Source organism: Chiloscyllium plagiosum, unplaced genomic scaffold (assembly GCF_037043375.1).
Source record: "Chiloscyllium plagiosum isolate Xiang-an unplaced genomic scaffold, Cpla_swu_hap1 HiC_scaffold_7, whole genome shotgun sequence".
In the NCBI taxonomy this organism is placed as follows: Eukaryota; Metazoa; Chordata; class Chondrichthyes; order Orectolobiformes; family Hemiscylliidae; genus Chiloscyllium; species Chiloscyllium plagiosum.
The window spans coordinates 55,605,731-55,618,205 of record NW_028270145.1 but is presented as its reverse complement, the minus strand read 5'-3'; the positions used below and the strand labels follow the sequence as shown (position 1 = coordinate 55,618,205).

Here is a 12,475-nt window from a genome sequence, read left to right as displayed (position 1 = left end):
TGAATATTTTCACCAATAGCAGATATGCATTCGGGGTTGTACATAATTTTGGAACCCTATGGAAACACAGGAGCTTCTTGACCTCCAATGGAAAGCCCATCACACACCGTGGCCTGATTTCCGACCTCTTGGAAGCGGTCCTATTGCCTAAATCAATTGCTGTGTGTAAGTGTGAAGCCCACACAAAAAATAATGATTTTATTTCTCAAGGCAATGCAAGGGCAGACTCAGCAGCAAAAACAGCAGCCCAGCAGCCAATAAGTGAGCAGATTGACATGTGTATGATGAAAATTTGTACCCCAACAGCAGACATACGGGAGTTACAGTCACAGGCCACACCGGAAGAAAAGCGTGAGTGGACGAAAGCAGGACGCAGTGTGAGGGAAGGAGTATGGCGTGGTCCCAATGGTAAAACCTGTCTACCATGATCATTATTTCCATTCTATGCCAAAATGACACACGGTAAGGACCACATGTCAAAAGGGGGGATGTACGACAGTATTTTGGCACACTGGTACACTAAGGGATTTACTCATTACTCCCAGAAATATTATGAGCGTTGTGTTATCTGTGCCACTAATAATGTGGAGAGGGGAATACAGATGAGTCAGGCAGCACAACCCCAACCCCAAAAACCTTTTGAACATTTACAGATGGATTTCATTGAACTAACGCCCAGTGAAGAGAAAAGGTATTGTCTGGTAATAGTTGATATATTTTCCAAATGGGTGGAAGCGTTCCCCACGTCTAAACAGGGTGCCACTGCAGTAGCCAAAGCTTTACTAACTGAGATAATTCCGAGATAGGGCATCCCTGAAAGGCTTAGTAGCGACAATGGGACACATTTGTCAATAATGCCTGACAGCAGATCAGTGATTACTTGGGAATAAACATGAGACAACACTGTGCCTACACCACTGCCCCACCAAGTGGTGGGGCAGTGGAAAGAGAAAATGCTATCCTAAAAAATAAATTGACAAAATGTTGTGAGGAACTAGGGGTGACATGGACAGAGGCACTTCCGATTGTACTGATGTATATGGGATCTAGGAAGAGAGGAAAAGCTAATCTTAGCCCGTTTGAGATTTTGTTTGGTAGACGGCCCAACACAGGAATTGGCCCAAGACCTCAGGTAAGACATAACAGGTCTCAGTGAGGATAAGATGTTGTGTTCCTGTATAAAACTCTCTACACTTTTATCTCAAATACAGAATCAAGTGAAAGCAGCACTATCCCAACCAGCAGAAGGGAAGCTGCACAATCTAGAACCGGGAGACTGGATAGTGGTGAAAGACTTCAGGAGGAAAAACTGGAGGGCGAAGAGGTGGCTTGGACCGTTTCAAGTGCTCCTTGCAACACAGTCAGCAGTTAAGATCGCAGAAAGAGCCATGTGGATACACGCCAGCCATTGCAAGCTGGGCCTGAGGAGACATCGGACAGCACCGGAACCAATTAAGTGCAAGTAGTGATTAGAAGCCTCATACAAATATGGGGCTGCCCCAGCTCACACTTTTAGCAAATGCCCTGTTAGGACTATTCCTAAGGGCAGGTGCATTCCGTGGACCCCACCCTACCATGGCTTTGACGAGTGTGACGTGTGAACAGATGTTGTGTACAGGGCACACCAGAGCAAGTTGGGTAATGGGATTGCCTCTGGAAACCTAGTTGGCACATTCATCATTCTTAATAAATACTTATTCCCACCTTTTGTTTGAGGTAGGGAACTTACGAAATCAATCAAGACTCTTGTGAAAGGTTCCTCAAATGCTGGAATAGATATTAAAGGTGCATGTCTGTGGTTTTCTGATTAGCTGACATATGTGACGCATCTGGAAAAATTCAACTACATCCTTGTGTAGTCCAGGCCAAGACAAATGTTATTATATTTTAGCCTGTGTTTTCCTCACCCCTAAATGATCTCCAAGTGGAAGTTCATGCGCCACTCGAAGCACCTCCTTTCTACACCCTACTGGTAAAAATATTTGATGAATCTCTGCCCATTTCTCATCAGCTAGAATGTGTGATGGTCTCCATTTCCTCATTAAGACATCATTTGTTAAGTAATAACACACGGGAATGCACTCACTCTCCTTCTCTGTAAATGCCTTTTGATATAACTTTTAAATTCTCATCTTTCTGCTGTAATTCAATAAGTGTAATAGAGCTAAAGATACTTGCATGTTTATCTAGTTGTTCCTGCTCTATCCCACTTATATGATCAAAAAAAGTCTTGGATAAAGCTATGTCAGCTTCCTTATCTGTGCCTTTTGAACTCTTCTGCTTCAACTTGTGCCTATGTGATCTTGTGACCACACAATCAGGGAAAATTCCTGAATAAAGATCCTTCATTTCTTCTGTTGCCTGCGTCTCCACTGGCTTTTCAATTAGAGTAGGCATCACGCCTACCAGTGAATCAGCTATATCATTTGCAAGGACAAATCATATTCCTGCAGCTGACAGTTTGTCCAGTACCCCTACCACCAATTCTCCACTCTTTTCTGGACTCTCTAGCCTCACTTTGCATAACTGAGCACGTTTTGTCTCACCATGAATTCCTGTTACCAGTACCTTTTTTGGCAATAGTCTCCTCATCCTTCGGCATTACAGACTGAGAGGATCCTGTGTCCCTTAATATTGTAACCTCTTTACCTGCTACTCATGGTCTATGTGAATAAACTTTGCCCTTGCATGTATATTTTTTAAACAGATCTGGCACTTCCTTCTTAATCAACCTCTGATCATTTTTAATACTGAGGTAGTTGTCTAACTTTCCTTGTGCTTTTTGTTACTAGTCCAACAAAACTTCAAGGCTTGTCTGGTTTTCCTACATATGGCTTTCTCCTCACCCACCAACACTGATTTTGTCTGGCCCATGTTATTACAATGTAAACACCAGAGTTTTTTAATTTCTTTGACCCCCTCAATGGTTTCCTTTTCATTCTGTGGTAAGTTATATGATCTTCACTGAGATCTACCTTTCCCTTTCCACATGAGGATTTCTCTTTACCCCAATTTCTATCCCTCATGGACTGAAATTGATTCTGGAAGCCAAACCGAGTTTTATGGACCAGCTGAAAATCATCAGCCACCTCAGCTGCTAACCTTACCGGTTTATCTCTCTGTTCTTCCACATGAGTTTGCATGCCTTCCTCACTAAAGTTAGCTTCAGCCTTTAAAGCTGACTCTCCTTTTAAGTGTCAGGTTTTGAAGTTCAAAAGCTCTCTCTATACTTTCTCCTCTGCTGCTCTTTTTCCATCTCTCCTGCTTTTAATCGTACCTCAATCTGTTTCATTTCTGTTGCCCTTTCCTTATCTCTTACCTCTAACTCAAGGTGCTTCACTGACAATTTAATTCTTGCCATCTCTATAGATTCTGATGGTTTCTCCAGCAAGTTTAATGCTGAGTTACTGCTGTAATTATCTCTCATTTCCTCACAGAAACAGGCAGGACCTATTCCTGCAGTTTGGTCTTATTCACCTTTTGCAAAGCTTCCAAAATCACCACATCCACTTCCAGAAAACTTTTAGCAACTGAAAGAGCCATCCCAACCTTTGTCTACCCAACCAAACCAACACCCAAAATAAAGACATTAGCACCTACCACTCGCTGTTTAAAATCCTGCAAAGAGCCCCAGTCTTTTGTGGACTAGGGCAGACCACTCAAAACATTCTTAAGCAGGCAGCTCAGACCATAACTTTGCAACTTGTTTCGCTAAGTGTTCAGTGAAAATTACCCGAGGTTAGCAAGCTTGACTACCAGGTTTTAATGTAAACAATAATGTATTCACAAAATTACACAATTAAACACAAAGAACAGAATAAAGAACCCCTACAGAACTCAGTCTATCCAAACTAGACTTAACTATGCTGTTCCGAATACACACAAGTGTGTCACTAAGCAAAGTCCCTTAAAATACAGTTTACAAAAAAAGAACAGATGCTTATAGGTTGAAGTTACAAGGGCAGAAGGAGGGGGGAAGAGAGAGAGAGAGTGAGAGAGAGTGTGAGAGTGAGAGAGAGAGAGAAAAAAAAAGAGAGAGAGAAAGAGAGAGCGAGAGCGAGAACAAATTTCCACACAGCTCACTATTGAACTCCTAACTAGTTCTGGACTGAACTGCTCAGCTAGAGAGCTGACCATTCCCCTTTCATTATACAGGTCACTTCTAAAACATGACCACTTTGGCCTGAAGTCTCACATATAAACAAAAGGCCTCTCAAAATCCTTTCATCTCTGTACCAAACTAGTCTAATCGGAGCCCGGACCATTTATGCCTCCTGCAAAAAAAAAAAACAAGGACACAATATTCTCGAGAAAGGAACAACTTTTAGAAAAAAAGGACCAGCTTTGTGACAATGGAAACTGCACTAAATACTGAGTTCAGTAAAGCAAACAATTCTTTCTATGACGGAGTTAAATCTTCCAATTTTGCATTAGAATTTATTGTGTATTGTATTGAGCAACCCTAAAAGATATCCTTGTTACATCAGTGGCAAATAATTTTTTTCTTGCTAATTCATTTTTAATTAAAAAGGCTTACGTACCTAGCAACTGAATACATGAAGAGGAAGTCATTGTCTGGTGAGCCAGGAGTCTTCCCGTAATCTATGTATTTCTTTTGGGTTGCACTCCTGATGTCCTTCATCACAGATTCCATCTCCTTGCTCAAGTTCGTTATTGACTATGAAAAACAAATTAGCACAACCAAGAGATACATTTACAATAAAAAGACCCAAAACAGCGTTTTGCAAATATTAAGAAGAATGCAATTTTTTCACAACTATGAATAATAGTAGAACACATGGCACTCAATTTCAAATAATTAAGCGTAACTGTTTTAATTACTTCCCTGATTTATCAAACTATAATTACACTGCTATAATAAACTATAATAATTTTTTTTAATTAAATCTATCTGTCCTCAATACACAGAGTATCTCCCAAATTCGGCCCATTCATGTACATGTGAAAGGCTTGGCAATCTGGAGGCAATGTTCTGATTTCCTACATGCCAACCAAATGTTACTTCAAAACTTATATCACTCAATGAGGTGAAAATAAATTCACCCAACTATTTTCAGAAGCCACATTACTTCCTCACCTATCTACTCTATTCCCTCCAAATATAATTTTGAACAGAAAAATCACAATTTTCAATCACTCTTTAAAAATATTGTTATTCATCAATTTTCACCCTCCACCAGCTGTTTCACATCACCCGCAGCCTAATCTCATGTTTCCTTCTTAGGTCACTGCACAAATGCTGAAAGTTATTTTGCACTGCCACAAATCTCTACAGCCATCTAAATTCATATCTTTTATAATTTTATGTCTATTTATGCAGTCAGTTGTCTCAAACATTGTGATTCCATTACATATAAAAGGACATGCATTTATTCCCCATACAGAAACAACGTATATTTATTCACTTTATTCAGTCCAACACTTTCAAATGATGACTACGCCAGTCTCCTTTTCATTTCTACCACTATTTTTTCCAATAATACAATCTGAACTTTCCATCACTGGTTATTAATTTATTTCATCCTTTTCCCAAATTGCATAACTACCATGACAACTAGCACGAAGCTAATTATTTCTGTATGTTCTGGGGCTCTGGTTATCAATTCAGGATTCAACTAATGTTGAATGATCCAGAGCAGAGTAATGGAAATTTGTTACACAAATAAAGACAGTGATTATTTGGTTATATAGTTCATAAACCTATAGCAAAACTCAGTTTGCATTTGTACCGATGTGTGTCTCCATTTCTAATGATGGATATGCTTAAGGATGCAAATATCTGATAAGAAAGGTGATTTTTAATGTTTCATAGGTATTAAGTGGTTTAGCAGAAAGATAATCATAAATGACTAGCAAACCAATGTGAATAGATTATAAGCAAGCAATAATGGCATAATGATTGCACTGAACAGTGTTGCACATGGTAAATTAAAAGGATTCAATCAACATAACTTGACCAGAATACCATGAGAAATAGGCACAGGGGCAGGCTGTTAAGCCCCTCAAGCATGCTCTGCCAATCAATGGGATCATGGCTGATCTGACATTCCACCTGACCACTTTCCTGTCCTATCCCTATAACCCTTGATTCCCTTACTGATCAAGAATGTATCTCAGCTTTACATATACACAAGAACTCTGCCCTTACATTCCTCTGTGGCAAGGAAATTCAAAGCATCATAACCTTTTGAGAGAAGACATTCCTCCTTATCAGTCTTAAACTGGTGCCCCTTTATTTTAAGACTATGCTCTCTGGTCTTAGTCTAACCCGTGACAGGAAATGTTCCACAGAATCCTGACAGCGTGGAAACAGGCCGTTTAGCCCAACAAGTCCACAATGACTCTGAACAGCGTCCGACCCAGAGTCACCATCACAACCCTATCCCTGCAATCCTGCGTTTCCCATGGCTCATCCAGCTAACCTACACATCCCTGGGCACTAAGGGCAATTTAGCATGGCCAATCCACCTAATCTGCACATCTTTGGACTGTGGGAGAAAACCCAAGCAGACATGGGGAGACTGCGCAAATTTCACACAGACAGTTGTCCCAGGTTGGAATTGAACCTGGGTGCTAACTGCTGAGTCACCGCCCTACCACTGTCTCAGCATTTATCCTGTCAAGCTCCTTAACAATCCTATATATTTCAATGAGGTTGCCTCACATTCTTCTACATACAAATGAATACTCTCAACCTGTTTCATCTTTGCTCATAAGATAATCCTTATATAACCAGGGATCATCCTACTGAACCTTCTCTGAACTTCCTCCAATGAAATGATATCTTTCCTTAAATAAGGGGACCAAAATTGCTCATATTATTCCATGTGGTTTCATCAATACCTTTACAGTTGCAGTAAAATTTCCCTCCTCTTATATTCTAATCCCTCTGGAATAAGGACAAACATTCTATTAGCCTTCCTGATTACTTGCTGTACCTGTGCACTAGCTTTCTGTGTTTCGTGTAAAGAACCACCAACTCACGCCCCATGCAAGTCCATTTGTGTAGTACCTTTCTACAGTTGCTGTTGCTACCTGCAGAACATTTCAGACAGTAATTGTCAACTATTTTTGAGTTTAAAGGTGTCAAAGACTGAACAGCACTATTCCGCTGTCAGTAAATAATGAGAATCTTCTCTCAATAGGAAAGACACTTGAAGTTTTAATTTGTGATTTAACTTAGAATCTACTGAAATATGCAGTTCCTTCATAAGATCTTCAAATTATATATTTTAAGCCGTGTTATTTGAACTTCATTTAAAACCCGAATTACGTAGAGAGAAGTAGCACTGTGCCTAACATATCATTGTGTAACTTTCATCCAAATAGTCAAAGCAATATCAAAGGTCAGATATACTCTCACAATTTCTCCCTTATTCATTTGATTACTTTTACCCTTGATGTCAAACAAGTTCATCCAAAAATAAGTGCTGAATCTCCCCAATTATATAATTATGATTTTTGAATGTCCTGTTACCATATCACTAGCAGATACCAGAATTTTCACACTTTATAGTTTCTTGATTTCCCTATTCCTCTTTTCTTAAAGAGTAAGATTATATTTGCTACCATATAATCCCTGGGAATTGTTCTGGAATCTAAACTACAGATGTTCAAAACTCATGCATCCATTCACACTGTCGCCCCCTCTTTTAAAGCCTGAGGATACAAATTGTCAGGTCTATTAGATTTGCCATCACTTCAGCTTCGCAATTTTGCCACTATCACTATTTTTACTAAAATTGATTTCTTTAGTCCCTCATTCTCATTTTAGCCTTAGTCCTTTACTTCTGAAAAATTTATTACATCTTCTAAACACAGTAGCTTCTTGCCCACTGTTATCAGACTTCTGAACAGACCTCTCTAATGTTGATTCTGATCTCTCCTTCTCCGCACCTTCTTTGCAGCTATAACACTGTTTCCTGCATTCTATTCTGCTACCCTAATGCAATTTGCATGGTTATCTGCCTGTGTAGCATGCAATACAGTATTTTTCACTGTATCTCGGTACGTGACAAGAATAAATTAAATTCAAACGAAACAGATGCTTTGTATCAGTAATGCTTCTACCATTGCCTTATTCACCAGTATAATGTCACCAGTCTCTGCCGTTAATAAGCCCATGTTTACTTTCACTAATCTCTTCATATCTACAAACCTGCAGAAGTGGTCATAACCTGGTTTTGTGACTCTTGCTGGTGTGCATCATTCCCTTATCAATCAATTTCTTGCTGCTCCACTTGTATGAGCATCAAGGGTGAGAGATATATAAAAATAACAGATTCATCTGCAACATTCAACATGAATTGCATAAATTACTTTCTATCCTAGTCAGAGATAATCAGACAAGAAATAAGCATGGCAGCCTCTGTGAAGAAAATAACCAAGTTAACATTAATGGAATGTTGAAGGATCAACATCTGAAACTTGGATCTGTTCTCTCATCAAACACAAACTGACCTGTTGAGTGTTTCCAGAATTTTGATTAGGTTTCCAACATCAGCCTTTTGAATGGATTATTTTATTAGAAATTCAAAACTGAATTACAAAAGAAGATTTTTCAACCTTACACAAATGCTTACTGGGAACATTCCCAACTGTTCCTGTTGCTCTTCCACTTCCTTGATGAGGGTTAGCAGGCTCTTGCTGTTGTAAGGTGACCAAATACTCTTTTCCTCACTCTTTTCAGGATGACAAGGAAGAACACTGTTGGCAAATTGTCGACAGAGGGGGCATGTAAACTCTCCTTTGTCCACTGAGAAACTCTGCAGCACCTGGTCATTCTGAAAGAAAGTGACATCATCCTGATTTCAATGAAGTGCATCACTAACTTTTAACAAGTGATAGATCATTTCAGTTCTCAGTTAAACCCAGTGTCAATTAAGGTCTTTAGAAAGTATATATTTTAAAAAAGACATACTTTTCAATTGATAAAATTGCATCAGAGGAAGCAATACTTCACATTTCTTTGTTTTTCAAATTCACAATACAATAGCATAAATTTTACTAACATCCAAAGCAATCAAACAGACGGAAGATGGAAGTAAATGATGTTCCTGCGAAAAGGGAGCAGTAAACCTGTTTCTACAAAATCTTCCATCAACTTTCTCCCTTTAATATGGATTAGATTCCAAAACAGTCCTACAACCTATTTGATTTCATTCGTCCAAGCTATTTTCTTCTCCTGACAGCATTCAGTTCTTTCTGATGAGTCAAATACCCCAAAGCACATTCATGTTCCTTTATTCACTTTCCCTGACAGTTCATTCCAACAGCGTATCGACCTGTTGCCCTACAAGATTAAAGTATTTTTCAGTTTTCTACTCATCATAAAATGATATAGTACAGCAAGAGGTAATTCTGCAGTCCTAATCTATATGCTTCTACGTGGTTCCTTGCCTGAGACATTTCTTACCAAGACTAGAGACAGCCTCACTGAATTTCGGCTTGGAATGAAGGTAACACTGGCAAGGTAGATTTGATTCATCACCCCGAAGTGCTCAGAGACCATGAAGAGACAATCACAAAGTAACTTTTAATATGCTTCCCATGTCTGAGAGCATCTATAACAACAGATAACAGGATTATAAAATTTTAAAAAACTGCAGATTTCACCATAAGCCTTCTTGTTATTTAGTCTCTTTTCCCTTTGCTGTTTCACTGATAATCACTTATGTTCCTCTTCCCACTCATCCCTTTTTTATTCATTTAAAACCTGTCACCTTGGAACTTTCTGGTTATGATCAAGATTCATCAATGTCAAAGGTCATCTCTACTTATCTCTTCACAGATGCTGCTAGACCTGACAAGTGCTTGCAGTATTTTTTGTTTATATTTCATATTTCCTGGTTACATATGGGACTAGTCCCAAAAGTATTAAGTTCAATTTCACAGCTTGCCACATTGAGATTTAAACTACCAGGCATTGGGTTATTGGTCCAGTAACATATTAATAAACTATAATTCCTAGCTTATAGCTTTTCTCTGATTTAAAAGATGACAAGAAATAGGAACAGCATTAGACCATTCCCCACCTCCCCCCGTCCACCAAGGTTGCTCCGCCAGCCAATAAGATCATGCTTGAGCTAATGAGATCTAATTCCATCTACCTGCTTGTTTCTCCACAACCCTCAAGTTCCTAGTCAATTGAAATTTTCACTAATTAAGCTTTGAACATATATATCAATCGACGCAACCTTCAGCACTTGGTGTAGGAGAGAATTTCAAACACTAATGACCTTCTGAAAAAATTCCACCTCATCTCCATATTAACTAGGAACCCTTTATTTTTAAACTGCACCCACTTAGAGTCAGAGATGTACAGCACAAAAACAGACCCTTCGGTCCAACTTGTCCATGTCGACCAAATATGCTAACTTAACCTAATCCCATTTGCCAGCATATCCCTTGACACCCTTCCTATTTACATACATTCAGATGCTTTTTAAATGTTGTAATTGAACCAGTCTCCACTACTTCATCTGGCAGATCATTCCATGCATACACCAGCTTCTATGTGAAAAGGTTGCACCTTAGGTCCCTTTTAAATTTTTCCCCTCTCACCCTAAACTAATGCCCTCTAGTTCTTGACTCCCTCACCCCAGGGAAAAGACCTTGTCTATTTACCCTATCCATGCCGCTCATGATTTTATAAACCTCGATTAGGCCACCTCTCAGCCTTCGATGTTCCAGGGAAAACAGCCCCAACCTATTCAGCCTTTCCCCATAGCTCATATTCTCCAACCCTGGCTATATCCTTTTCTGAGACTTTCAAGTTTCATAACATCATTCCAATAGGAAGGAGACCAAAATTGCACACAATATCCCAAAAGTGGCCTAACCAATATCTTGTACAGCTGCAACATGACCTCCCAACTGTCATACTCAGTTGTTCTATATTCTTCCACAAAAGGAATCATGGTCTCAGTATCTAGCCTGTCAAGCTTCCTCAGAATCTCTCTTGATTCAGTAAGATCATTTTTCATTCTTCCAAAGTCTGATGACTATAGGCTCAATCTGCTCAACGTATTTTCATAACACAATACCTTCATCCAAAGAATTAGCCTGGTGACCTTCTATGATCTCTTTACAATGCATGTTTCTCCTTAAGCAAGGTGAAACATGCATTCAAAATTGTAAACTGGTTTAAAGAAAGTGGAGTACATATCAAGAATTCATTAACCAATTAGCTACCATTATTAATTTGTATTGTCCAATAGATGTACAGATCACCCACAATTACTGCAACACTGTCTTGCAATCTCCCCATCGTGATTAGAATCAAAGAATCATCATAGAATCTCCAGTTTGTAAATAGGCCATTCAGTCCATTGAGTCCACACCACCCCTCAGAACAGCATTCCATCCAAACCCACCCCCCACCATATCCCCGTGACCCACATTTCCCAAGGCTAACCCACCTAGCCTGTACATCCCTGGACACTATTTAGCATGGCCAATCCATCTAACCTGCACATCTTTGGACTGTGGGAGGAAACCGGAGCACCCAGAGGAAACCCATATAGACACAGGGAGAAGGGCAACTGTGTGAAGTTTGCACAGAAACTAGAAGCAAACCCAGGTCACTGACGCTGTAAGAGAGTGATTCTAACCACTGAGCCACCATGCCACACTAAAGGTCATTCCTGATGCCGAAACGTCGATTTTCCTGCTCCTTGGATGCTGCCTGACCAGCTGTGCTTTTCCAGCACCACTCTAATCTTGACTCTTGTAACAAGGTCAGCCAGGTGGACCTCATAGAATGAGTTCATTGATTGGGGCTGATAATCTGGTTCATTCATCATTTTGATGAATTACAGATACAGACTTAAAAATCCATTTACCCCTTTGCTGTTCCTAGTTTGACACCTATGAGAAATACTCCAATTGCCTTTCTTGGGTCCAATCCTTACATTTACTATATTGAATTTCAATAGCCACTGTTTTGCCACCTGAAACCATGTCCCCTTGTAACTTCTTGTTCTCATTACTGGATGCAATATCCTTTTTTAAATATATTTTTATTCAAAAATCTCTTCTTTACAAAATTATAATTACAAAAATATAACAATTTAAAATTAGAACAATTACAATGAGCTAATTATTACCCTACTCTACAAAACAAATCAAAACTACACTCACTACAAATTTATAAATAAATAATGCCACTCAGCACAACCACACTGAAGCTCCCAACCTTCAGGAGTATTAATTACACCCGTATTTATTCAGGATTCTTCCTCCCAGGGCACAAGGCTCACTAAACCTAATCATCATGGCTAAACAAATGCCCTAATTAAAATGGCACACAAGTCTGTGCCCAGGAAATTCAAAAAGGGCTGTCATGTCTTATAAAGGAGTTCAGTTTTATGGTGCACCATGTTTGCGAGAAAGTCCTAAGGGTTGTGTTCCATAATTAAGTTACATCACCCCAACAGGCCCTGAGGGTTCTCAG

At 39.3% G+C, this 12,475-nt stretch overlaps 1 protein-coding gene across 6 annotated transcripts in view; it reads right to left on the bottom strand.

The window, feature by feature from the left end:
* The window catches only part of ubr3 (ubiquitin protein ligase E3 component n-recognin 3), a 362,318-nt gene that overhangs the window by 105,996 nt on the left and 243,847 nt on the right, over positions 1–12,475 (bottom strand). For 4 of the 6 annotated variants that reach the window (XM_043693674.2, XM_087989039.1, XM_043693676.2 and 1 more), the window contains 2 exons: positions 8,592–8,804; positions 4,542–4,678 (listed from right to left, as the gene is read on the bottom strand). In XM_043693674.2, coding sequence (XP_043549609.1) covers positions 4,542–4,678; positions 8,592–8,804 — 350 coding nt within the window. The remainder of the gene's footprint in view (positions 1–4,541; positions 4,679–8,591; positions 8,805–12,475) is intronic. The other 2 variants (XM_043693675.2, XM_043693678.2) reach the window with 1 other exon arrangement.